The sequence below is a fragment of the Filicampus tigris genome, chromosome 9, assembly GCF_054856515.1.
Source record: "Filicampus tigris isolate MCC_2025a chromosome 9, RoL_Ftig_1.0, whole genome shotgun sequence".
In the NCBI taxonomy this organism is placed as follows: Eukaryota; Metazoa; Chordata; class Actinopteri; order Syngnathiformes; family Syngnathidae; genus Filicampus; species Filicampus tigris.
The window spans coordinates 4,307,571-4,334,393 of record NC_141225.1 but is presented as its reverse complement, the minus strand read 5'-3'; the positions used below and the strand labels follow the sequence as shown (position 1 = coordinate 4,334,393).

Genomic DNA, 26,823 nt, shown 5'->3' with positions numbered 1-26,823 from the left:
AATTCCGCCCCAATTAGAAACGCTAAATGCATTGGACTCGGTACACTACGAGGGCCGGCGTGTGCAATTAACGGAGCCTGGGCTCCCACTGGCTTCCTCGGATGGCTGGGATGGTTAAAATGTATACGGTTTCAGTTCAAGGCCAGTCAGTGGAAGTCTGATTGGGCAGGTTGGTCTCATCATGGAAATATAAACAAAAGGGTGAGGGTTGGGGGGTGAACTTGGTGCTTTGGAGGTTGAGGTTTTCTTTCGGCCAGTCCTGGGGAGTTGGAGCCGGAGGAGAGATATGTGAGGTGAGGAACAACAAGCAATAGACTCTTCACAGTCGACAACACACGACGGAAAAGAAGGCGGACATGCCGTCTGAAAAGTAAAAACACGGTTGAGGGCGGGGGGAGTCAAACTTGTTTTCATTGCAAGCCTCTTTGTAGTTATGGTTACCCTCAGGTGGTTGATAATAACGGTGAAACCACATAAATGGATGATCGCCAGGGGATTTACCAGGACACCAAAAATCACAGTTTGGCTCATATTTGGAACAAAAGAACAAAATGCTAATGGGGTGAACTTGTGTGGAAGCAGGGGCAGATTGAATGACATTTAAAACAAAACATCTATTTGAATTCAAAGTAGTGTTGATCGTCAAAAAAATGGTTTTCTTTGCTCACACTAAACTGCCATGGTACGAACAAGGGGGCTAGAAATGGAAGAAAAACAGGTTTAAAGCTGAATTCAAGTCAATTTTTCTTAACAATAATGTCTTCTATTTCTCCACTAATCCAAGCACGGCATTCTGATTGATTTTGTGTTTGTGGAATATAAATTAAGCAGCCGTTTTCATCCATCTCAGGGGGGCGGCCATTTTGCCACTTTCTGCCGACTGAAAATGACATCACTGTGCCTTAGGGCTCATGTAACAACCAGTCGCGGCTTACCTGTTTCACGTTAGGGGTGGGCGGATCGATCCAAATATCGATATTATCGATACTAAGCAAGTACTTGGATCGGATCGATACTATTGTCCTGTGATCGCTCCTCCACCAATTTCCTCAAATCGCCGCTTCTCGGCGCAAATAGTGCACCCCCACCCTCTCTCGCCCACCGCCTCTTGCTACTCTCTGAGTCTCGGCCTGAGTGAGTGACTCAGGCACACTTTTTGCCCCTCCCTGGCAGAGAGGGCGACTGAGAGTGAGAGAGCGGCCGGAACCTAAACCAATATAGAGGCAAACAAGAAGCGGAGCACGGTCAGTTTCACTGACTTATCCAGAATTATTGGCACCCCGGTTGAGATGTTTTTTTAGCTTCTAATCAATACAATTTTCCCTAAATAACATAGGACCAATATTTTTTTAAAAAGGAAAATCCAACCTATAAATTAGTTTCATTTATCCAGTGGGAAACATTGTCACTGACAACTTCTGTTCAGTTTTCACTGAAAACAGTTAGCGGTGCTTGTTTTGCGCTAGGATCCCTGCACGGAGTAATGAGACTTTCTCAAAGAACGAACTTCACTGTTTGCATCTACCATTTACATTTCGCAGCATTTTTGTTTTCCTGATGATAGCCTTAGCTTCCATTTCATTGCTGATGGTTCTGACAACATGATGCAGACCAATCTTTGCATAGCGCTCAATGATTTACCTTATAAGAGAAAATTCATAGTTTAATTCTTACAGATGAAATGTGTAAGTAGTACTTCTCCCAGACTTAATGGTCCAACGGTATGCCACAATCTGTTGCAGTTTCGCCATTGAGAAAGAAAATAATGTGAAAACACAGTGTGAAAATCATTGTATTCAAGTTAGGTGCGCTGAGCGAGTGGAACATAAGATGGGCGCCAGTGACTTCACTTTTCTCTACGGCTTTTGATGGTCCAATGTATGTATATAAATCCATGCTCCGCTTGCGTACGTGAACCAGTAAAGAGGTAAGTCGCGACTGGTTGTTACATGAGCCCTAAGGCACTGTGATGTCATTTTCAGCTGACACCAAGTACCAAAATGGCTGCATTCTGAGATGGATAAAAATGGGTGGATTTTGCAGCTTAATTCATATTCCACAAACGCAATATTAATCAGATTGTAGTATTTAGATTAGTGGGGGCGCATAGAACATATTATTGAAAAGTAGGGGTGTAATAGTACACGTTGGTGTATTAATACGTTTCGGTATGGCGTGTTCGGTTCGGTCCACTTATTAGCGCGAGCTTACGCACGGGCGCTATTGGCTGTTGCATGTGAGAGAGGAGAGTGGCGGCACAACAGTGAGAAAAGAGGCAGAGCTTGAAGGTACACTGAGGTCTCCTGTTTGGGAACATTCTGGTTGTCCTGTTAAAATCGCCGATGGGGAAAGGTACGTGGTTAAGTCCGAAAGTTGTGTGCCGACATTGCTACATGAGATGGGCGGCAGGTAGCACGTCTAACATGCACGGCATCATCCGACTGTGAATGTTTCTTAGATGAGGGAGCAAAAACGTCAAACTTAAATAGCGAGATTTATCATAATTTAGCGTCTTCCGGGAACACGCCGTCAGACGTAGTTTAATTATCACGTTTTTATTAATCCAAGTGCAACTGCTCGCGCTCTTCTCTCTCCGCTGCTCCACTCGATTCCCGTACGATGCATTCATGAACCTCGGAAACATCACAACTCAGCAACACACAAATCCGACCACAACACAGATAACCCAATCCGTTACAATATGCTGTTGAACATTCAAAGATTTCAATTCCTAAAAAATTAACATAATTTCATGAAGACTTTTTAAAGTTACTGTATTTTTTTCATTACAAAAATAGTTTTAATATAGTTAGCAGTAATTGTAACTGTTATTGTATGTATTTTTTTGTCACAAAAAGTATATATGGACTGTAATGACATCTTTAACTTGAATACTTAGATGTGTCATAGGCTGTTAATGCTGAGTGTTTACAAATGTCAGTGTCTTGATAATTTTCCAAATTAAGAGATCTTTATTGTTAGTGTATTTTTTATTCTGGCGTAATTTCTTAGAATATCACCCGAATGGTTCGCTTTTATTTAAAAAAGGAAGAAAAAAAGGACAGTTCACTTGTCATCTTTTCTAAAGAAACATATTTAAAAAAAAAAAAAAAAATCAGTTTTTTTGTACCGAAAATATACCGAACCGAAGTTTCCAAAAAAACTAAAGGGACCGAAACGTGATTTTGCGTACCGTTACACCCCTATTGAAAAGAAAAGCAACCGTGGCGAGGGTATTATCATAGTCCCTAAACTTCACTGAAGCTAGCCTGTTAGTGCATCAGGGATGTGGCGGAATGAATAGACAAATCTATAGTGCTCAGCTTCAGAAAACACGTGAGCTGTGATTGGCTGTTACCTGAGCCCTGATCAACTGTGCTGTCATTTTTAGTTGACAGAAGTGACAAAATGGCCACCCCCAGAAATGGCTAAAAACGGGTGGATTAACTCTTATTCCACAAACGCAATATGTATCAGAATGCCTTGTTTCAACTTGAGGGCCTGCATAGAACATATTCTTGAAAAAAATTGACTTCCCCTTTAAAGACCGAGTAAAAAAGAGAATTGAAGGCCTGGATAAAGGCCCATTGTCCTCTTGGACAGTGGCCATTGTGCATTGTTTGTTTCTCAGGTGGAGGCTCACTTTCAGCCTTTGGTGCTTTGCTCTTCTCTCAGACAGTTTGCTATCAGAGCTCTCACTCCATTGCCTCTAATGAAAATCCATACAAAACATTTAGCAGCGTGTGAGAAAGGGGGGAAATTCAATAAGATGCTTAACGCGATTTATAAATGACAGGAAGAGCCAATCGAACCCAGATGCCCAGAAAAAAGGACAGGATTTTGTGTGTATTCATTTTGCTCAACTGCTGAGCATGCATATTGGCAGAAAACGTCATCCGCGGGCCAAAGCAAAGTAGGCTACAACGCTGTGTTTTTCTTTTCCCGCCCGCACAGATTATCAGTCATCATGCCGTCAACAGACATCTCCACCGAGGTATCCCCCAAACTAATGGTTTCTGTTGGACATCGATAGTAAACCAATCTGCAGGCTGCGAGGCACAGGAAGCAGATCTCATTAGCGCTCATTGGACTGTCTTCTAAGGAAACTTTCATCTTGAGACGGCGGCCCTGAAAGCCGGCCTAATGTCGCTTACTTGCTTGAGATTTAATGGTCCACTACAAGATGTCTAATAGACGAATGAGCCGTGAAAGAGTGAGTGAGGTCACCAGTAGGATGTTGTTTCAACACGCATGCATGCACAACTGCAACTGTTTGACTGCACCTCGCCTGTCTTTTCAATATCATTTTGGCTATTTTGTTATTGTCAGATACATAGCACAATAAAACACCATTTTACTACATTTTTCTAAACGTATGTTATGTTTTGTATGGCATATGGTTACTTCTTCGTTTAAAGAGGCATATCAACCCCTAAATTTTCTTGACAATATGTTCTATGTGCCTCCACCATAGTCCAAACACGACATTCGGATTAATATCGTGTTTGTGGAATGAGTTAATTAAGCAGCAAAATCCACTGGTTTTTATTCATCTCAGAGGGTGGCCATTTTGTCACTTCCTATCGCGTGAAAATGACGGGCTTCTGTTAGCGTTTCCGTTGACAAACTTCATCCGCCATCCCCCGCTGAGCGAAATTCAAAACGAAAGACTCACTGTGGCATGGAAGCCTCAGTCTGGCCGGACTAAATACATCTCCTTTTAGGACCCAGAAGCTGTCAAAAAGCCTCACTGCGGCCAACGGGAAACGGAAGCCTCACCGCGGCCATAGATGATTGCATAGACGGAAAAAATGCACTTTCACTTATGCTTAGTCCGTCAATTTTTTTTTTTTGTTTCTCGTCTATCGCCTATAAATTCAGCCACATTTCATCTTCAATTCTCTGACCGAGGGAAGGAAGTATTTACCCAAAATGTCACAATACATGGTCCCATTCATCTTGCCATTGATACGGACCTGTCTTCCTGTCCCTTTTGCAGAAAAGCATCCCCAAAGCATGATCTCTGCCCCAAACCCCCACCCACCCATGCTTCACAGTAAATATGGTGTTCTTGGGATGCAACTCAGCATTAATTTTCCCTTTTTCAATTTTGGTCTCATCTGACCACATCTCATTCTCCCATACCTCCTCTGGATCGTCCATTATTTTTACCTTACATTATTTTTGCATATAGGGAACCTTACAGGCAATGCAGGATTTCACCCATGACGACAGAGTGTGTTACCTATTGTCTATCTTTGTGACGGTGGTCCCAGCTTTCTTCAAATCATGGACCAGTTCCCGCACTGGGCTGATTCCTCACAGTTCTCTGGATCATTTGAACCCCACGAGGTGAGATCTTGCATGGAGCCCCACTCCAAGGGAAATTGTCAGTGGTGTTATGCTTCCTCCATTTTCTAATAATGTTCCCAACTGTTGATTTTTTTTCACAAAGTTGTTTGACTCATCCCAGCTTTGTGCATTATCTCTGGTGTCTGGTTGTTTTCTGGCTGCCCAATATTGGTCACCCATTTTCCACAAATAGTTTAAGAATCATGTGATTTTCTGGATTTTATTTTATTTTTACAGTGTCTCTCACGCTTGATGTGCATCTATGATGTAAATAACAAATCTCTCATATTTTTAACGGGTGAACTTTTAATTTCTTAACTACCCAAAACGTATTGGCCCCACTCTAAGTCCGTGAAGAGCCAAAAGCATAAGACCTAACATGAAATAACGTCGGCTTTAAAAACTCCAGTTGAACGAACGGCTGGGGCGGTGGAATTCACCGGGTTACGGTGCCCACTACTTGTACATTGACTGTCACACTTTTGAACTATCGTCTGTTTTGTGCGCCTAAAACAAAAGTACGCCACCATTTGAGATAAATGCATCAGTGTAGTAATCAATAAATGTAATACAGTATATGGAACAATAATATTTTGAAGTAATTCACATTTTTCATTTTCATTATTTTTGTTCCTTTCATAGTGACTCACCTGAGCGGTGGGGTGACACCATAGCGCCCTCCATTGACGAGCCGCCACTGTTACTCAAGCAAAGCAGATACCTGAAAATTCTATTTATGTACAGCCATGACTTATCCGTACTTCGTTCCTTCAACCACAGTAGATTGATAGTTTGTGTAGATTTCTGTCGAAAAAATTAGCAAAGGCTTTTGCCAACTGCAAACTGCTGCCTCAGCATCAATGGCGATTTTTGGCTTAACAGTGCCACCTAGTGGCATGTTACCACTTGAGGCCCACACCAATGTGGTGACCAACTGAGCAAAATCTTTCTGGTCCCCGAATGATAGTTCTTCAGTTGTTGAGGTGTAACAATAATAAAATAACTGACAGTTAAAGTGGTGAAGGCAATTAAGGTATAAGTTTAATATTTTTAAGAATGCATTATACAAAGAACAAAGACCTTTGACAAAAGCAATTGGTTAAAACAACAACAGGTTATAATAACAATGATACTGACATGGGCTGTATGTTAACCCAACTCTAAGCCAACAATAAAAGAACCAACCAAATCTTCATCAACCAAACAGTCTCTCTGCCATTAAAAGTGTTCTATTAGGCAAAACCAAGCAGTGGTTTTCTTGGTATGGAATGGCAGGTATAAATTCTAATGTTTTCTAATATGATGAAGCAATAGGAAGGGAGAGCAAGACAGACATTAATTGTGTGCCATTAACCAACAAAATGGAAGGAAATATTTGGGTAAAAACTGGAGCCAACATAAACGTGTGCCATCTCACAGCCAGTTGACTCTGCTGCACCTGAGAGACCAAAAGGCTCAGCTACGGTACATCTCACCATCCAATTTCTTTAGGGTTTATCCTCACTCGGGGTGTGGTTGAGCTGGAGACGATCCCGGCTGACTTTGGGCAGAGGTGGGCAACACCCTGGACTGATTGCCAGTCACTCTTGGGGCTATCCACATGTGCATTCATTCTTCCGGGCAATTTAGAGTCTTCAATTAAATGACCATGCATGGATTTTGGAATGTTGGAAAATGTTGCAAACGACACAGGAAGGCATGAGCTGGCATTTAAAGCCAGGAGCGGGGCACCCCCCAGTCTAAAAGGCTGCAACGGAAGTTGCGTGCCTCCTGTAAAGAGGTGGGAGTGAACCTCGTGTTTGTTAGATGCCTCGGTTGATGCCACTACGTGTGGGGCAATTTGCTTTGCTCTACCCATTTTAAGTGTGAGGTGACAGTTTCATGGACTGAAGATCTTGCTGCGCTCTCCCTTGGTCCCATACAATGCATAAAGAGCACACTTTTTGTAACACTGTTCAAGTTCCCTGCATTTAAGAGCAGATTGATGTGGCAATATTTCATATTTCAACTGGTGGTCTCCTCATGGTGAACGACTCAAGATAAATAGAGTGAATGTGAGATAAATGAATTCAACTTCAGAGTGGACTATTGCCTCATATTAAAGTGTCCTTTCAGACCGACACAGTTCCCTTAGTGGTTAAATGTGTGGAGCAAGTAATAAATATCATTGTCAAACTATCATGTGTTTGGGGTGTTGGCAAACAAAAAAACAAGAGCACCAGGAACTGCAGAGGAAATGCTAATGGAATTTCTTTTCCTCTGGTGGTGCCAAGACAACTAGGAAGGGGCGCGGCGGGCCTCCACAATGGCTGAGGACAACTATAGATGATTGGGCATTTGAAAGGTAGATCTGGCCGCCACGCGGATTGCATTTAGAGCAATCTACTTAAAAGCTCAACAACTTTAATTCTACATGTACATAAGCTTGGTATCTGAATCCCGTCAGAGGCAATGGCAGTCTGTGCAAAGCCTGCATAACCTGCTGGTTAGGCTGATCTTCTACCCTCAAATGAGACTTAGGGGTGAAGCTTCTTATTGCGGAGACAGTTAAACTTGGTTGACTGTAATCGTTCTAGTCATGCCTTTGGAGGTCAGTGCTGTCTATCAGCCTTAGCAGAGTAATGGAAATGTGGTTGGGTGGGGGCAGTATGTATGCGTGTTGGATGTGGATGCTTTGAAAAAGACACGCTTTTCATAGCAGCACACATTTGCGCTTCTTCTTGGGCTCTGGGGGCTCCAATGCAGCCAATATCGCCTCATCAAACACATTCTTTAGGCCTTTCTGTGAACAAAAACAAATAGACAGGCTAAATATGGGGGAAGTGCAAACATGCAGAGGACAAACAAAGGTAAATTAATTGGGGTGAAGCATCGCATTTTTTCAAAACTGAGAACAGAATAAAACGGCTCGGTGAAAATTGAAGAAATGCCCTGTTAAAAACATTACAATAACGGTGAAAAATGAACAGTGAGAGAAGTTGGATCAACTCAGATTTGTTGATCCAGCTTAATAAATATCGTAATAAAAAGTGATTTTCTTTTAATGTATTTGACTAAGTAGTGTGTCGGGTCAACAACAGAGAGGGCAACTCAAATTGAAAACAAGAAAGTGGAGGAAAAACAGCACATGTTCTATTTCGGCCATAGCTAAACGAGAAACGTGACCACAAACGTTCCACCATCTTGCATATTTCAGAACCTCGTATATTGCTGCCCATGTATGGAATTGAACACATCACAATGCAGTGGGCGGAGTTCGCGTTCAATTTTAGTCATTTGCACCAAAAACATACTTAACACCAGAAGATACACCATGTGTAGATTTTATTTGAAATGTTCTACAAATAGAAAAAGAAGGGAGCAGAGAAAGAGTACCTCACTTGTGCTTTATTATGTTTTTTTTCTTCCACATAATTCTTATAATAATGTCGTCTTTACATCACAATAGCAAGCAATGCAAAGGTTTGCAGAATAGCTTCATATGGTTCTGTTCACAAGTTTACATACATTCACCATGGCTATATGGTCGTTGTTTTGGACCGCCATTGCTTTCTTTGCACTGTCCTTTTTTCTGGGGCATAACAGTTATTAGCAAAAAAAATATATGTAATGGAAGCTATTTAGGTAGGTCTTTCTATCAATACAGTCTGCGTTTGCTTAGGAATATTTTTCTGTTTCCAGAACACTGTCATATACATTTTTTTGGTGTTAAATAATGTGATTTCAATTTTACATTATAAACACAATTAGAGCTGTCATTAACAAATATTTTTAGTTCATTCTTCTATCGATTAAACAAATGATCGGATACAAATTCACTTTGCCATTAAAATGTATTGCAAAATACCCCCCACCCCCCTTACTATTTAATAACAGATGATTGTTTAATCATTAAACAATACCAAATAAATTAAGCAATAACACGAGAGGGAGCAATGTACCAAGGTTTTCGAAACAGCTAACTTCTTGGGTACTGATTAATGTGAAGAGCTACTTAGTTTGATATACTATACACTTCTCAGGCTACTTAAGATGTAAGTACATGTCAATTGCAAGTTAATCATACTATGAAAATAACCATTATTTTGTAATAGATTAAGCTTGACTAAAAGATTTCTTTTCATAAATCAATTAAGGTTCAGTTACTGGTTTGGTCCATAACATGTTCGAAAATAGGCAAAAATGTTGATCACTGGTCTCCAAAATAAACGGATGTTATATATAAAATGTTATATATAAATGTCTTATTTTTGATCAAACACAAAAGATAGTCAGTCTGATATCATGACGGACTGCAGAAATGAGAGAAAATGTACTGTTGACACTTTGTCAAGCAAACGCTGATGATATTTAAAAACAACTTGCAGACCTACATTTTGGAACCGCTCATCTACGCGACCTGTTTTACTGAACAATTCTGAGTTATCCATTCCTTGAGGTTGCAAAACAGCTCATGAGCACATCGCTGAAATCCTCACATGATGATAGATTGTGACAAGTTCCTGTTCAGTGTTTAGATGCCTCTGCTTTGGTGGTTCTGTTGCTCAAGACAGCCAAATCTACTTGTCTGTCAGCAGTAGCAGAAGGAGAATTTGGGTAACTTCCAAATAATTCTAGAATTGACACTTATGTGTTTAATAAACCAAATGAAAAGACCGTGACTTGAAAACACAGATCACAATTGAAACAACGAAGGTGGGTTGGAGCCCAAATTATTTTTTGGCATACGTTTGAATATTACGCAATCAGTCTGCCCCAGAAAAGGTATAGTTGCTCTAGCTGAAATTGTTGGCCGAACATTTCCTTGACATTCATGTCCTTGAGTGCAAACTTATCACCACACTGGACAGAAGTTGGACAAAATGTGCGCAAAAGAATATGCTCAACAAAAACAAAAGATTTGTTTTTAACTGATCATAATAGACCAGATCAATACAATACAGTGCATATAATTGTTCTCTACATTTCTGTTTCAAGAATATTGAAAAATTGTACTGCTGTGGTCAAGATGGCAGGACACTCTCTGAGTGCATTTTTTTAATGCTTTCTTACATCTTTTCAAGTGTTTAAATCAAGTACAAAGTGGTGCCAAGTTCAGTTCGCAATGTCATTGTCTCAACTACTAAAGGAAAATATGTACCGGTGTTCCAAATTCTTGGTATGATTTTGCTTGAATATTGACCTCATACAATATTAATTGACAAGTGTGGTAGTCGTAGTTAACTCAGCTGCCTTGCTCATCACATGACAAACATAATTTTTGGTTCGATATAGCACAAAAGTCCAATGAAGGAGGCCATACTGCTAACAGGGTTTGACTCGTCCAATTGCTACCATGAACGTACCAACCGTTTACAAATGTCAGACGAAAGTCCAAGTACGACAACATAAACCGTTGAAAGACAGAAAGAATGAAGATTAGCAGTGAGGCATTGTTAATACAGGCTTTAAAGTGGGTAGTAAATAAGAATTTGCAATCGGTTTAGATTTTTAAAGCAGGATATGTATGTTTTGAAAGATTTTGAAGAAGTGTCGAAAGTAAAACCGCCACAATTAGGTAGTGGACATTGTAGCAGTTGCACATTGTTTAAAATATGCAGCAGTTTCTCTGTCTCTGCGTCTCAGGAGGTTCTAGGGCAGCTAGGATAGCTTCATCAAATACATTCTTCAGCCCTCGCTACAGTGACAAGAAGGGAAGACAACAATATCTCAGTTAGCACAGAAAGATATGAAAGGAGAGGACATGGACATGGCAGACCATGGAAAAAGAAGGAATTTGAGGGACAATATATGTCTTGACTAAAATACATGCACAAACAAAGAAACCGGCAAAGTTGAACTCACCTATTAATAGTCATTCAAAAGTAAGGATTAAGACTGTACAGGAAAAAGGTAAATACATCCGCAACTTTGCTGGGAGGGAGGGAGGAAGGAAGGGAGGAAGGAAGGAAGGAAGATGGGAGGAAGGGCTAAGGAAAGCGTTTAAGAGTGTGGCAGGGGTCAAAATGCAGCTCAAATTCACACTATTGTGAATTTGTTCTGAATCACAATACCACCCTTCTTAAACGACACCACCAAATAGATTAGCTCATAAACCTTGAGATTAGTAGAATTATTATTAGCTGAGATTGTAACCCAGCTACAATTATTTTATTTTATTTATTTACACACACTCCGCTCACAACTGAACTTCTTCACTTCTGGAAACAGCTGTTTACTATCCGCGTATCCGGCTTTACTCTGACGAAATAAACGGCACATTTGAACAACGTTATGAGTTTTCGACGAGAAGGTTGTTGAAAAATGTTGTTCGTTTCTTAGCGTGGACGACGCTGGCGAGACACAACAAGGGAAATCCCGCGAAGCTACGATGATGCGCATGCAACCAGCTCACAGGATAAATCCACCCGTGCTCTCACCGATCCCACGCCGGGAACTAATTACGCACCTTGTACTGCCCGTGGGTATGTACAAAGTCTCCGAGTGAACTATCTCTTTGAAACAACACGTCTTTCCGCAATATGGCTGCCAATATGGCTGTATTGTTTCATTTTTAATGTTTTTATGAACGCTTCTGAAAAATCTGTTATGCACTGAGGGCACGAAAGGAGCGAGGGATCACATCACTGTGTGTGTGTGTGTGTGTGTGTGTGTGTGTGTGTGTGTATATATATATATGTGTACATATATATATATATATATGTATACATATATATATGTGTACATATATACATATATATGTATACATATATATGTATACACACACACATATACAAAAACGTATATACACATATTTACATACTGTATGTAAATGTGTATATATGTATATGTATGTATATGCGTATGTGTATATATGTATGTGAGCTGTAAGGTCTTATTTAAATAGGTGTGTGCCTTTCCTAATCAAATCTAATCAGTTTAATTAAACACAGATGCACTCCAATAAAGCACCATCTCAAGGAAGACCAGAAGAAATGGACAGCATGTGAGTTAAATATGAAGGTTTTTTGCAAAGGGTCTGAATACTTATGACCATATGATATGACATATGACATATGACCATATGACAGTTTGTTTTTTTTTTTTTTCCTAAATTTGCAAAAATTTCTAACTTTCTGTTTTTTTTCTGTCAAGATGGGGTGCTGAGTGTACATTAATGAGAATTAAAATGCAAATGGCTGCAATGACACAAAAAGTGAAACATTTCAATGGGTCTGAATACTTTCCGTACCCACTGTATATACACATATACATATATTTTCTACACATACACACGTACACACTACATATATTACATGAATACATACATACATATAAAATAATAATCATCATCTTTATGACCGGTGACTTCAGAACAAGCTAAATATACATATACAGGGTTTTTCCTGGCTCAGATTGAGGCAAAGGTGGTACCATGCGCCATGAAATGCATGTACTCAGTAAATTCAACGTACTCGCTTTCTTTGAACTAAGTTTAAGTTAAGAGTTCAAATAAGAATGACTATTACCGTATTTTCCGGACTATAAGTCCCGTTTTTTCATAGTTTGGTCGGGGGTGCAACTTAAACGCCGGAGCGACTTAAGTGTGAAATTATTAACACATTATTACCTGCATTTCATTATTGCAGGTCCATCGGCCCACGGGTGGGTTTTTGCGTCGTGCCAGCAGGAAATTCGCTATATACAAGACAACTTCAAAGCATTTCCGGGCATGTTATATATGGTTAGAAAACTGAGTTTCCGCAGATTCGAATGATACCAAACATTGTAATATACAATCATAACTGCAGGCTCTGCGAGCATTTAAGTCAAACAATCGCTAACACAAAAAAAATAAGGAACTCACCATTTCAGTTTCATAAATGTCCGACTCAATTTCATAATCCACCATCAATGTTCATATTATGTCGACAAGGGTCCAGTAAAAGTATTCCAGTAATATAGTTAGTCCACAACAAGCCTGAGATGCACATCCTTCGATGGCTTTAAACACGTGATTTCAAAGCATAGGCTGGACCTTATGTTTGTTTGATTGCTTACTTGATCCAATAAAATAATGTTTCCCGTGTCAGGAGTTCAAAAACAGCCAATGAACAAATTAAATGTGATGCATAAATAGTGCCACCCCTGCATATGGACAATTCGTCAATTGTGTTTGCAGTCACAACAATGTCATTGTGTAATGTAAAGTAAGCATACCGTTCAGCCTGTTGTTGTCTCTATTGTATTTTTATTTTAAATTGTTCGTCATTTAAATTGTAAATGACATGTCTGTTCTTGGTGTTGGATTTTATCAAATAAATTCCCTCCCAAAATGCAACTTATACTCCAGTGCGACTTATGTTTTTTTTCTACTTTATTATGCATTTTATGGCTGGTGCGACTTGTACTCCGGAGCGACTTATAGTCCGGGAAATGCGGCAACACGTTAAAGCATTCATTTATTAACACTAGAGCCATTGTTTTTTAAGTGTAAAAGCCCCATTATACATATGGGCCCTCATAAACTAGAGTCTAGACCAGGGGTGGGCAAACCTTTGGACTTGCGGGCCACATTGGGATGTAAAATTTGACAGAGGGGCCAACCAGGAACATTTGCATCGAGTGTTTGGGCCAGATAACACACGCAAATAAACGAACAAGCCGATTGACTACCAGTGTGCACTGAGGGCAAAAGAGCTCTCATGCAGGTAGTACGTTGGTGTCAATGACTATGCAAGATGCGGCGTTCACACACCTGTTCATAGAAGTCCTCTCCTCTCCATGCTCAAAAGCTCCTCAATTACCTCAAAACTTAGTGTACTTTTTTCTATTATTTGTGGTAATAAATATTCATTTATTTTACAATAACCTTTTATGTATTGATGACACCCTTAACAGTTTGTGACTGCGGGTGGAGTAGTTCAACAGGTGAGGGCGCTATGCACTAGGTTATGCATTAGGTGGTATGCGGAAGTAGAGCAATAAAAGGTAGACATTAACTGACAAACGGATATATTTTTTCAAAAAACTCATGATAATTTGACGATACTCTACAAAAAATATTTTAAATCTGCACTTGCTTCACAGACAACGACAACCATATTCTATGACAATATTTAACAATAAAGAACAAAAAATTATGGATAGACTCACATAGATTTTTGGGAATATTTATGTCATTTAAATGTCTCTGCTGTTATTCCATAATGATGTGAGATTTTGAGCTGCAGTAAGTACTGGTGTACCACTGCCAACTACTAGATGAATCAGAACGAGAAAAAGGTGTTAACTACAGCAATCAGAATGAGAAAAAATGTATTTGATATGTGACGTGTGAAGAAGGGTCACCCGGCGAGAGAAAAAAAACACGTCGTCATGACAACACCCATTCTCATACTATGGCCACCGTATTCAGAATAAAGTTGAGAAGCAAAACAAAAATTTGCCATCAATGCGCACTGATTTTCATCATTTCCTCATACTTTGCGGCCGTCGACTGACTCGAGTCGTTATGCTTTTAGAGGCAGTATTAATACTCAATGTAAAATTACACATCGTGAAAGCAAGATTGACGATGATATCGGTAACGATATATATCGCCCACCTCTAGTGTTTAGTTATTAAATGTGGGTCAAAATCCAACAGAACCCACACGAAGAAGTTCGTCCGATGCAAGTTTTAAGTTGAAGGCCATCGATCTTGCTATCCAGGAAGGAAACTGCGCTGCTAAAGGCAAGCTTAGCGTCAATGAATCTATGGTGAGACGTTGGAGGGGGCAGCAGGAAGTGAAATGATGATAAGTACTGGTTATTTTCTCTTGGTTCTGTTCCGTTTTAAATCAGCATACTTGCTGCAGTGTTAAAAGGCATGGTTAGGAAAGAATCAGTTCTAAATCATTCTGGAAATGCAGTAAATATCGAATTTTTCAACATAGATGGCTGCAGCTTCTATATCGTTTTTTAATTTTTAATTTTTTTTTTTAAACAGAGTGGATGTGGCCCATATAAAAGGTGCGGCTTATAGTCCAGAAAATACGGTACTCAAAAACAGTGGGGGGAAAAAAACTGAATGCAAGATGAAGCTTATCAAGCATTGTGTGCAAAGGCTGGGCTGGAATTTAGAAATGCACTTTTTCTTTTCCTCCATTTTCTTTGCCCATGTTATTAACAGTATGTATTACACATGTATGTATGTAAAAGTGTCTGTATAATGTATACATTACCTGGGTGAGGGCTGAGCACTCCACATATTTCACAGCCTTGAGGTCTCTTGCAAGCTTCTCTGCTGTCTCTGGAGTAATAGGTTTTTGCTTGTTCTTTGCCAGCTTCTCTATAGTTGAGGGGTCATCTCGTAAGTCAATCTGAGTGCCAACTAGAAGGAAGGGGGTCTTTGGACAATGGTGTGTGATCTCTGGAACCCACTGGATACACAAAGATAATTGTCAACACAGTAATAAGACTTGAAGTTTGCATTTTCTACACATTATTGGCAGGTGAAAAGATACAGCTTTTGATATGCTGCACAAAGCAAAAATAAATAACTGACTCAATTAATGCATTGGAATAATCGATTATTGAATATGGTGCTCCTCCTTATAGTTGTTCACAAAGAGGTGAACCTCGCTGCATCTTTGCTTGTGAATTCAGAGAAGCTCCATTTATACCTAATCATGGCACCCACCAGCTCCCAATTAGCCTGTTCACCTGCGGGATGTTTCAAACAATATGTTTGATGAGCATTCCTCAACTTTCTCAGTTTTTCTTGTCACCTGTCGCAGCTTATTTGGAACGTGTTGCAGCCATAAAATTCTAAGTTGATGATTATTTGCTAAAAACAAAGTTTATCAGTTTGAACATTAACTATGTCTTTGTAGTGTATTCAATTAAATACGGTTTGAACATGATTTTCAATTCACTAGTATTGTTATTTGTTTAACACAAAGTCCCAACCTCAGTGGAATTGGGTTTGTACTCTCACCCGTTTCCTCTCATTGTATTATTGTGACATAGCTACAGCCAGAGCAATCATCTTCTTCCTTGACACCCACACCATGTTGTTTGTGTTTCAATTAAAAAAAAAAATACTACAGTACACTAGGTGTGGAGCCTTAATATGCTGAGTCCCACTTTTGCTGTTAGAGTGAGTGGTATGTGTGTGAGGGTCAACTGCCAGGTGTGCAGGCGTGCGAGGGACTTGCCTTTTCTTTTACGTTTTCAAATGATGAGGGAGACACGACGGAGAAACACACAAGGAAGACATCTGTCTGGGGATAACTCAGAGGTCGTAACCTGTCATAGTCTTCCTGACCTGGTAAAAGCACAAAAAATAAAGTTTATACCGGAGGGACCAGCCATCAAATGTGCAGCCTTGGTAATAATGGCATTATAGGAGCACCAGCACTGTTATCCCGCCAAACTCGACAATCAGATGCGGCGTGCCACCTGTTGACATGTCATGCAAACCACAGCGCCAAGCTGGTTAAGAAAAAACAGAGCGTCCGTGTCATACAGTCACCCATAACCATTCTCCAGAGTCCCTGCTTTCCCAGCTGCTAAAAATAATCATCTGTCCTCGTCCTTTTAAAGCGCTTCCGTCCTTGCATCCCGTCGGTCCGCCCCACAGCCCCCAAAAATTCTGTACGTGTGTTTAACGCAAGTGTTTAACCAAGACGTGTGATGATGATGCGGGCTGGAGCAGGCCAGGGGACATCACGAGAATATTTAAGATTGTGTAATATCATTGTGTTTATTTGCAAAACATTTGTATTTTAATACAAGACGCTTTCAGATTTTATTGCGTGATTTCGCAATAAAAATAATGATAGTAAAATCACGCATTGCTTTTATTAGGAGGAGAACGAACGCCTCCACTTCCGGGTCATGGCTTTCAGTGTGCGGCAGAGCTGGCATGACCCATCAGGTTTGGATAGATTTTCACATGACCCGTCAGGTTTGGTTACATTTTTACAGTCTAGAGATGTCCCAGACAAGGACAATGTTAACAGTTAACAAAACAAAATTACTCTGTACCTTTTTCCTCGTCAGTGAAATGGGCGTCCACTAGAGGGCGGACTATGACTATTCTATGAGAACAATACTGCAGGGAGGGAACACATAAAAAAGAGCACCGTACGTTGTGAAGGCTGTAGTCATGGCTGTTACATTGTATTGCAGAAGTGAACAGTGGTCTTTGTTTTTAAAAGAACCCAACACAACACCTCACACGGTACTCGACCCGGTTAGGGACGAATAGAAGGACGGACGAAAACCTACTTCCATCCTTGCTTAGTCCATCCTTTTTAAACGACTTCTCATCCTCTGTGCGTCCGTCCCAAAAAATGGATGGAATGCCCATCTCTGGATACTAGTAGTGATGCATGATCTCTTTTTTCCAAGCCGATACAGATAAATTCCTGTTTGTCAAGACCGATAATGATAACTTTACATTTTTTAAATTTTGATGTAACTAACTGTAGTTAGTCCACACCCAGAGAAAAGAAATACTCAAAGATTTGTCCTAATTAAATATGACATTGCTATTAGAACAAAAATAAGAAGCATATCTGTTTTTAGAATTGCAAATGTTTTTTTAGGGATGCTCCGATCAGGTTTTATGACACCGATACCGACCATGCATGAGTGAGATCGGCTGATACCGATTTCGATCACATGGAATATCTGTATATTTTTCCATTTATTTATGGTGACTGCTATTATGTAACTTTGCTGCAGTTTCACAAAGGTTTTTTTTTTATGATATAGTTGTAAACAACTCAGGCGCAAGTACACCTGCTTTTTAATTTTTTTTTACATTTTCTAGTTTAGTTTAAAGATGTTTATAACTCTGCTACTGCTTTAGAGTTTTTTTATGTTCTTCTATTTTTTCTTTAAATGACTCGAGGGTCTAGTGCACCCTTCTAGTGATATATATGTCACGCGGGGCGGCACGAGTGATGCTTTTGGACGGAGGGACGTCGTCGCGTATTAAACAAACCAAGGAGGGAATTTCCGTTAGACAGAGGTCCATAGGTGGGAATACTTACTGTACATTCGAAGCGACAAATGCAGCCGAGATCTTTTTACAGTTTCCAAAATGTTTCCGAAAACTCAATGTTAAACGAATATCGTACATCTGGCCAACTTTTAGGTGACACAGAAACACAGTAACTCCAATATTGAGGAACAGACCGATTGTACTACAGTTCCCAAGTACAAATTAAGGAATGGATATACATAAATGGCCCGGATGAGAAAGTATCTAAAAAATAGATCAAATACATACCTGCGGTATCAAATAAGCCCAGTGTGTAGGGCTCTCCTCCAATCATTACAGTTACAGCATAATTATCAAACACCTGCAAAACAAACATGAACAAAAGTCAAACATTTATTTCCCACATGATAAATCACACATATGCATACATTGTAACTAGAGAGTCACCAGCATTAACATTTTTGGCTGAAACTGAAAATCGAAAATAGGGACAATTCTTTGTTGGATCTTTTTCTGTACCTCGTCAGATTTTTCTGTACCTCGTCAAGAGTGCGAGCACTCTTCGCACTTAATTGCTAAATATACAATGATGTAGTACGTTTTATTCAGAGAATGACATTACAAGAAATATTAAGTTGTATGGCATAGCTGTATTAACGTAATTGAAAAAACAGCGCAATAGGATATGATCTAATTTTGAGAACAGTATTGTGCAGATCTCAAAAGTCAAAATCAAAACACTATTGTGCAAGCAAGCAAACATCAGTGCTGACATTAAAATCTTACTATACTATATATATATTAATATACTGTACTTTTAATCTTAGACGCACATCTTCTTAGCCGATGGAGCCAAAAACATATTAAAAAAATAATTATTAGGTTTTCGGTCATGTTATTCTATTTTCCAGAAGTGGGCACGTCAGTAAATTTTGCTGGTCCATAATTCGTCACTCACCAGCGGCTATGGCACCCGTCCGTCATCATCAATCCGTCATTATTTCAAGCCGAATCAAATTGTAATCGTCGGTCACTCCGTCATCGTTATTTTAACTGGGTATACGTCATTGCTAAATTACAGTTCGTCACCACTATTTCAGAATCAGCAGTACATTTCACCGGTTCACCAGTCTGTCAATCGTTAGTCCGTCACTCTGTTATTTTAACCACGCTCCTGTCAGCATTCCCTCCTCGCAGTCCAATGGCGAAGGAGGCGGGCTATATGCCCCTGAAGCCTGCGGCGGTCCTTCCAGTAAGCGCTGTGAGTAGCATTTCTCGCGCCCTCAGCAATTTGTTTTAACAGTGTATGAATGCGCAATGTGTTCTTTTGATGTTTTTAATTCTATAATGGCATTTTCTGTCATGTTTGGAAATGTTACTGTACATTGTGAATATTGTACCGAAACTGTATTTCAAGAAAATCGCCAATCAAATCGAAATCTGTCAGAAAAATCGCAATACAATTTTTTCCCTAAATCGTTCAGACCTACGATAATGTATGCACTGCAAGAGAGTATGAACATTGAATGAATGTGTATCAACAATACTGCTTTAAGAGGGCACCTAATGCAAATAAGTATTTACAATGCACTGGTGGAGGAGAAACATTATGCTGCATACCGTGTATAATGTACACAAAAACAGTTTTAAAACAATACAATACAATTTTATTTCAATAGCGCGTTTCATAACAGCTAGAGCTGATTCCTCAATCGGCAGCAAAACGGGTGTCTGTCAGTGACGGACAGACGGACCGGTCCGTCAGTCTGGCAGAATTCCCAGTTGCCCATCCCCGTGTTTCACTGGTTGTGACGTTTTGGTGATTAAAAGACTTTCAGATGCACTTTTGAGCTATTTTCGGCCGAACATTTTCGGTGCATCCCCAATTGTAACAATACCAACTTCCACGTGGATTTCCATTTCAATGCATCAAGACTAGGGTTTATAATTGACAGCAGTTATGAAGCAATTCCCTGAAAAATAAGCTGTTAAGATCAAGCAAATCATCATGACTGACCAGATAAAAATATACAGATTTTTTCTTTTGAGAGGTGTCGTTCCGGTGTTTTAGGTGTAGATAGTAAATGGGCTGTCACTGTTACCTCATTTACCTACTGACAGCCTCAGGAGCAACTGGGGTTGCTCAAGGACACTTCAACAACCCCAGTCGGATCGACCCCCCCCACCATCTGTGGGTTGATGACCACTCTCCTGAGCCATGCTGCCCCCATACACCCATAATATACACACATAAAGACAATCATGTGCTTTTCATATTCAATCAGTTTCAAAATACTTACTGTAGGTACATATTCAGAGGGAAATTTGTTTGTGGTGTATGAGATGAGCAGGCAGGTTTTACCCACAGCACCGTCCCCAACTACAACACACTTGATGGTCTGCATTCTTCACAAATCATTCAATACCTAGAAGAGCAAAGACAAAGATGAATAGTTACTTGGAGGCAGCCGAGTATTGATAAAGCTCCACCCTTAATGCTTCTGTTAATGGTCAAGGCGAAAATTATTTCACTTTATTTTAGATTTATTTATATAGCTATATGAAAGCAATTTTGTACGTTTTACCTAGGGGTAGGGTGACCATATGTCCCGATTTGCGAGGGACGGTCCCCCAATTTAATCATTTTTAATGCGTCCCGCAAATTGACTCGATGTCCCGCAGGTCTGATCGTCAGGCAGCAATTTTCAAACGTGATACTAAAATCTTGTTTTTTTTATTAAACGCCTGTGTGAGGAGAGCAGACGAAACACACTGGAGACTATTATGGGGGCGGGTCTCGGGCGGGTGTGACTGTGTGCGGGACTGTGAGAGGCAGGGGTATGCTGTCAATCAAACAGCCGGGCGCACATGCAGGCAATAGTTGTTGTTAAAGATACGCCTACCAAAAACAAGCATTTTAGCGACGCGTTCCAGAAATTTGTGCTGAATTAATGAAAATGGACTCTAAGGAAAGTAAGAAGACTGCAAAGAAAATGAAATACAGTTACAACAAGGTCTGGGAACTCATTGTCTGCGGGTGAAGCCAGTGAAAGACAAGTCAGATAAAAAGCTTTCTCTGTTATGGAGAAAACTGAAAGTCTTGAGTTGTGATGGACAGAACCTAAAGTGTTTCATCAGTGCTTTCCTTGCTTCTGGAAGTGCATGGTGCTGCTATGGTGGACACATTTGTTTACAACTGAATTGATTGTAGTTACAGTATTGTTATCTCCTGACTAGTTTTGATGTACTTCTTGTTTTATTTTCGTTTTGTGCTGTGGCTGTTAAATTTGAATTGCAGTAGTTGTAGTAGCCTGGCTTTGTTTGGATTGTCTTTGTTACTGTAGTAAATTATTACTGCACTTCATGCTCTACGTGTTGACCTGAGATTTGACAAGGTTCTATTGTGTGAGTGTGACTATTGTTAATGTGCATCTACCTCAAGATATGATGACACTAATTTCAGCTTTTATTGTGAGCTCCTATTGATATTGTCTCAGAGATTTACCTTTTTACTCTCAGTTTGTGATGTATTTTTGTAAATGCAGATAATCTCAACTGCAATTCTGTGTTCTGTGTTTTTATTTGTAGATCTATAATTGTTATTTTGTTACAGTTTGTTATATGTTACTGAGCAGTTGGCAAGCTGTGCCATATGCATTTTTTGGTGTCCGTCGCGAGCGTCAGCTGCGTCCCGCATTGCCCCACAAGAGCACACTCGCTGTCCCACATCTGGTGAGCTTGGATCTGGTCACTCTACCTAGGGGTGGGCGGTTTAACGTGTTCACGATCTCATAAAGCTGAAAGATCGTTTGATCGCACGTGTTCACGATCTCATAAAGCCGAAAGATCGTTTGATCGTCTACATGGCACATTCTAAACAGTTTAGCTCTATGGCGGCGCAAAGCCACTGACGCGTAATGTCACTATTCAAATTAAAACCTGTTCAGAAAGCTTAGCTGCCTTAAAATGTCTTTTTTTCTTTTAGAGTTTTATATACATTTTAAATATGTTTTATATGTTTAACATGAGGAAAATGGTCAGAAATGTGCAAACTAGTCTTAAAAAAAACGATGTAAAAAAAGAATCATCATAGAATCGTGATTTCATTTTTTAAAAATCGTGCTATATTTTTGCCACATCGCCCACCCCTAGTTTTACCACTCCGATCTCGTTTCTAACTTGTAATAAAATTAAAATATTCGTCTAAGAAGCATTTTCACAATCGGATGCGAGTCCACTTCAGCGCCATGCGCGTGAGGCATGACTGCCTCCTTCCCATGCAGTGCTGTGCAATTATATTACGATATGATTCGTAGCATTGCATAAAAATGGCCATCTTGCCATGTAACCCTACAACTTCTATATTATTTTTGATGAGTGGGTTTGGTGTTGGTGCAACAATGGCGAGTCCTGTGCCATCCCAGCCACACCTACTCGGGCTTCGAAGCCATGCGCCCAAAGTAGAGGTGGGCGATATGGGCAAAAAAAAAATATCTATATATTTTTTCAAAAAACTCGATAACGATAATTTGACGATATTCTACCAAAAAATATTTTAAAGCTGCATTTGCTTCACAGACCAATTGTGGATAAACAGTGTTTAGGAACATCTCTTATAAATGACTAAATATAGCTTCTGCAAAACATAATGATATTGTATGACAATATTTAACAGAAAAGAACAAAAAAATTATGTATAGACTTACATTGATTTTTGGGAATATTTATGTCATTTAACTGTCTCTGCTGTTATTCCATAAGGATGTAACATTTTGAGCTGCAGTACGTACTGGTGTACCACTGCCAACTACTAGAGGAATCAGAATGAGAAAAGGGTGTTAATTACAGCAATCAGAATGGGAAAAAATGTATTTGGTATGTGACGTGTGACAAAGTGTCACCCAGTGAGGGAGAAAAAAAAAGACGCCGTCATGACATCCATTCTCATACATTGCCCAACGTGTTCAGAATAAAGTTGAATAACAAAACTGCAATTTCCCGAAAAGTGCATTTTCCCATTCATTCGTCGCTGTGATATGTAGACTTGTGACTTTATTCATGTTTGGGTGTATGCGAGCGTCACACTAATAATAAACCGTCGTAGTTTGTGCAACATGCCTCGGGAATACAGGCTAGTTATGAATGATGCGGACTAAAAGCGTGTAAACTGAATGTTAACCGATCATCCAGGCTGTCACGTTTGACTTGCTCGCTAAAGTACTGAGTATGTGTGTGAATGAGCACGTTTATATTTGTTGGTTCAACTCGGCGACTGTTTTCTGAGTGTGTGTGTTTAAGCTTTTGTTTAGCGCGCTTGTGCGGTCGCCAGGTTTTCCTCGTAATCCATATGGCTCGTAGTGCGACAGAATTGCTCTTCACGGTGACCGTTTTGGCACATCTAACAATGTTATTCCCATCGATGTCAGTCTCGTCAACCCCAAACCATTTACAGACTGTACGGACGACGTGGACTTGCGCCTTGCTATTATTCCCCGCTGGACACTCCTCCATACTTGAAGCTCGGCTGCAGTGCGGACAGAGTCACGTGACCGGGTCCTGCCCGCTCATTCGGCGACTGATTATCACTTCCTCCTCCTCCTCCTCTGCCGTCAATGCGCACTGATTTTTCAACATTTCCTCATACTTTGCGGCCGTCGACTGACTCGAGTCAGAGGCAGTATTAATACTGGATAATGTAAAATTACACATCGTGAAAGCAAGATTGATGATGATATCGATAACGATATATATCGCCCACCTCTAGCCCAAAGCGTTTCTATCTTTGGAGCCTGGCCGTTAACTCAACGCCAGCAACCTCTTTGAAGGCTCACAGAAGTGACAATATGTCGGAAAAAATGTCAATATCGTAATAATGGCCTATGCAATATGCATATCGCAAAGACTTGCAATAATTTTCTTATGGAACTGTATGCTTTTATCTGAATTTGACCAGTCAGATGCAAACTTAAATGTGCATCGCCACCCAATAGCTGGACATTATCTAGGAGAATTACAATTAATTAGCTACGAACACATTGGTATTTCTTTGGGTACATGTTGAAAATTACAATTATATCGATATCTCTATAGCCAACATCCATATTGCATATCGCATGTTTTTTCCAATAACGTGCAGCCCTAAAAACATGCTCAAAATTCTCTAACACTCTGGAGAACGTTTGTGGCCTTGGCCGAACCATCACGAACCTTAACTGCTTGGTTCAAGATACGATGACAAAAGAACAAATTTCCACATAATAAACGACCAACTGTTTTTTACTTTTAGATAATCAACACATTATACTTAAATTTAAACTGTGCATTCAAGAAACACTGGTGAGAATTAAGATAAATCGCTCCCCATAAATTTTGGTCGACGAGAACATACAAACACAATAGCCAGGGGGTGACAAACAGAGGCAAAGAAGTATATTACAGAAATGTATTATAAAGTGTGACGTCATCAGAAGGTGCGCAGTTCACCAAAGGACCCCGATACAATCTTGCATCCCGATAGCATGGACTGGCCCGGAAATATGCCAGCTGTTCGGGAAAAATCACATATTTTACCGAAATTCCTGTTGGCCGACACAGTCCTGGGTGTAACAAGTAGCAAATCTCAATGGTTGATGTATCATTAGAAAGCTGAGATATCAGATCACTCTTCTTGATTCTAACAAAACCTAATTTGTGAACTATGGGTCACTTTGTTTCATTTTGCTTTGTTGGGTTACATTTGGCGGCACGGTGGTCGACTGGTTAGCTCGTCCGCCTCACAATTCAGAGGTCATGGGTTCGATCCTGGCTCCGGCCTCCCTGTGTGGAGTTTGCATGTTCTCCCCGTGCCTGCGTGGGTTTCCTCCGGGTACTCCGGTTTCCTCCCACATTCCAAAAACACGCATGGTAATTTGATTGGACTGTCTAAATTGCCCCTAGGTGTGATTGTGAGTGCGGATGTTTGTCTCTGTGTGCCCTGCGATTGGCTGGCAACCAATTCAGGGTGTCCCCCGCCTACTGCCCAAAGACAGCTGGGACAGGCTCCAGCATGCCCGCGACCCTTGTGAGGATAAGCGGTATGGATAATGAACGAATGGGTTACATTTATAGAGATGCATCAGTTTGTATGCCATAACCACAATCAACACATAATGTACAAGTTTTAATCCAAGCATTTGTAGGCCATACTAAGGATTCGAGGACTCAATTGTATACTCCATATGCAATGTATATACATGTGCACAAAAGACAGAATTTGGCTAATTAAACTACCAATACACAGAGTAAATAGGATTTGAAATGAGTAATACTGTGTTTTTAACAATACCACGCACTACACCAACATGCAAGAGTTTAAAGAGTGGGTTAATAATAAAGTAGTCTTCTTTCAACATCATAACATCGGTTTTTGGTCTGAAAACAAGATTTTCATGAGACTCGATGATTAAAAAAAAAAAATACACTATTATGGGAAGAAAATACACTTCTAATTAACTAAAAGCTTTCCTAGCTTGAGGTATCAAAGAGCTTCAATAAATTCGTGTCTAAGTCATTGGCTCCGACATCATTATACTGTCATGGGTACTTAACTGCGCAGAATTCATCTTAACCGAAAATAAAAAAGAACGGAATTGGCGGCGTACTCTAGGTCGCTGTTGTCTGCAAAATCATCACTATAACTGAAGAACCATAAGATCACAGAGGAACATTGTACAAACGGCTACCGTTAGCATAGCTACACAAGCAGTTTGTGTGTTTTCGGTTATTACTGGCCTTAACCTGCCCCCACACCGCGCCCCACTTTCATGTCGGCTGACAATCGATGAAGCATCGGGTTGATTGCCGTCCTTTCAGACTTGCCGTTTCTTCTATCTTTACTATGGAACCTTCCGAATGTTCCGACGTTCTAACGCAGGCTGATAAGCGGCTTCACAGGCTGCTACCCGATGGCCGGTTACCAGTCAAGTATACATATTTTGAAAAATGCCCCATTGACAGTACGTATTCGATCAGCACTATACTTTGAGTCAAAAGCATAAGATAAAAACCGGATGAAGTCTTCATATTGCTGTTATAATTGTTTAATGGATAAACGGATGTCTTCAATCGTCTTACTTGGCTAGCAACACACTAATTAGCTTGCTAGCAAAGCCACCGAGCTAATCTCAAGGCGATGCAACCGACGTATCACACAATTTCGTGATTTTACGTAAACCACAACTATTCCACCGATGTTAACTACTTTATCTAAACTAAGAATCAAACATTAATGCATTTGTGGCATTTTCCTTACCGTATCTCCCACTTGGTGTCTTTACGTCGGGCGTTGGCAGCTCCACTCCGTACTAGGGGCTTCCCAGGCATCCGAACAGGGACACACACTGCACTACACCACACTGGAGCGAAAAGTGAACGGTACCCCCCACCCCCCGTTGGACATTCTATGGTTTCACTTAATACTTAAGTTGAACTAAAACATTTTTAAAAAATCAGATAATT

General features: G+C 40.1%; 1 protein-coding gene across 3 annotated transcripts; it reads right to left on the bottom strand.

Moving 5' to 3' along the window:
- Positions 1-6,371: 6,371 nt before the first annotated feature.
- On the bottom strand, positions 6,372-26,782 carry LOC147141688 (cell division control protein 42 homolog). Of its 3 annotated transcripts, none has more exons than XM_086042031.1 (6): positions 26,618-26,782; positions 20,628-20,753; positions 18,616-18,688; positions 16,532-16,641; positions 15,557-15,754; positions 6,372-8,134 (listed from the first exon to the last, which is right to left on the bottom strand). In XM_086042031.1, exons 2-6 carry the CDS (start codon positions 20,730-20,732, stop codon positions 8,045-8,047), a joined length of 576 nt encoding a protein of 191 aa, XP_085898157.1. In that variant the 5' UTR covers positions 20,733-20,753; positions 26,618-26,782; the 3' UTR covers positions 6,372-8,044. The 3 variants fall into 3 exon arrangements, with proteins under 3 accessions (XP_085898157.1, XP_085898159.1, XP_085898158.1); XM_086042033.1 differs by lacking the exon at positions 26,618-26,782 and adding an exon at positions 26,098-26,243; XM_086042032.1 differs by lacking the exon at positions 6,372-8,134 and adding an exon at positions 8,725-11,029.
- Positions 26,783-26,823: the final 41 nt, after the last annotated feature.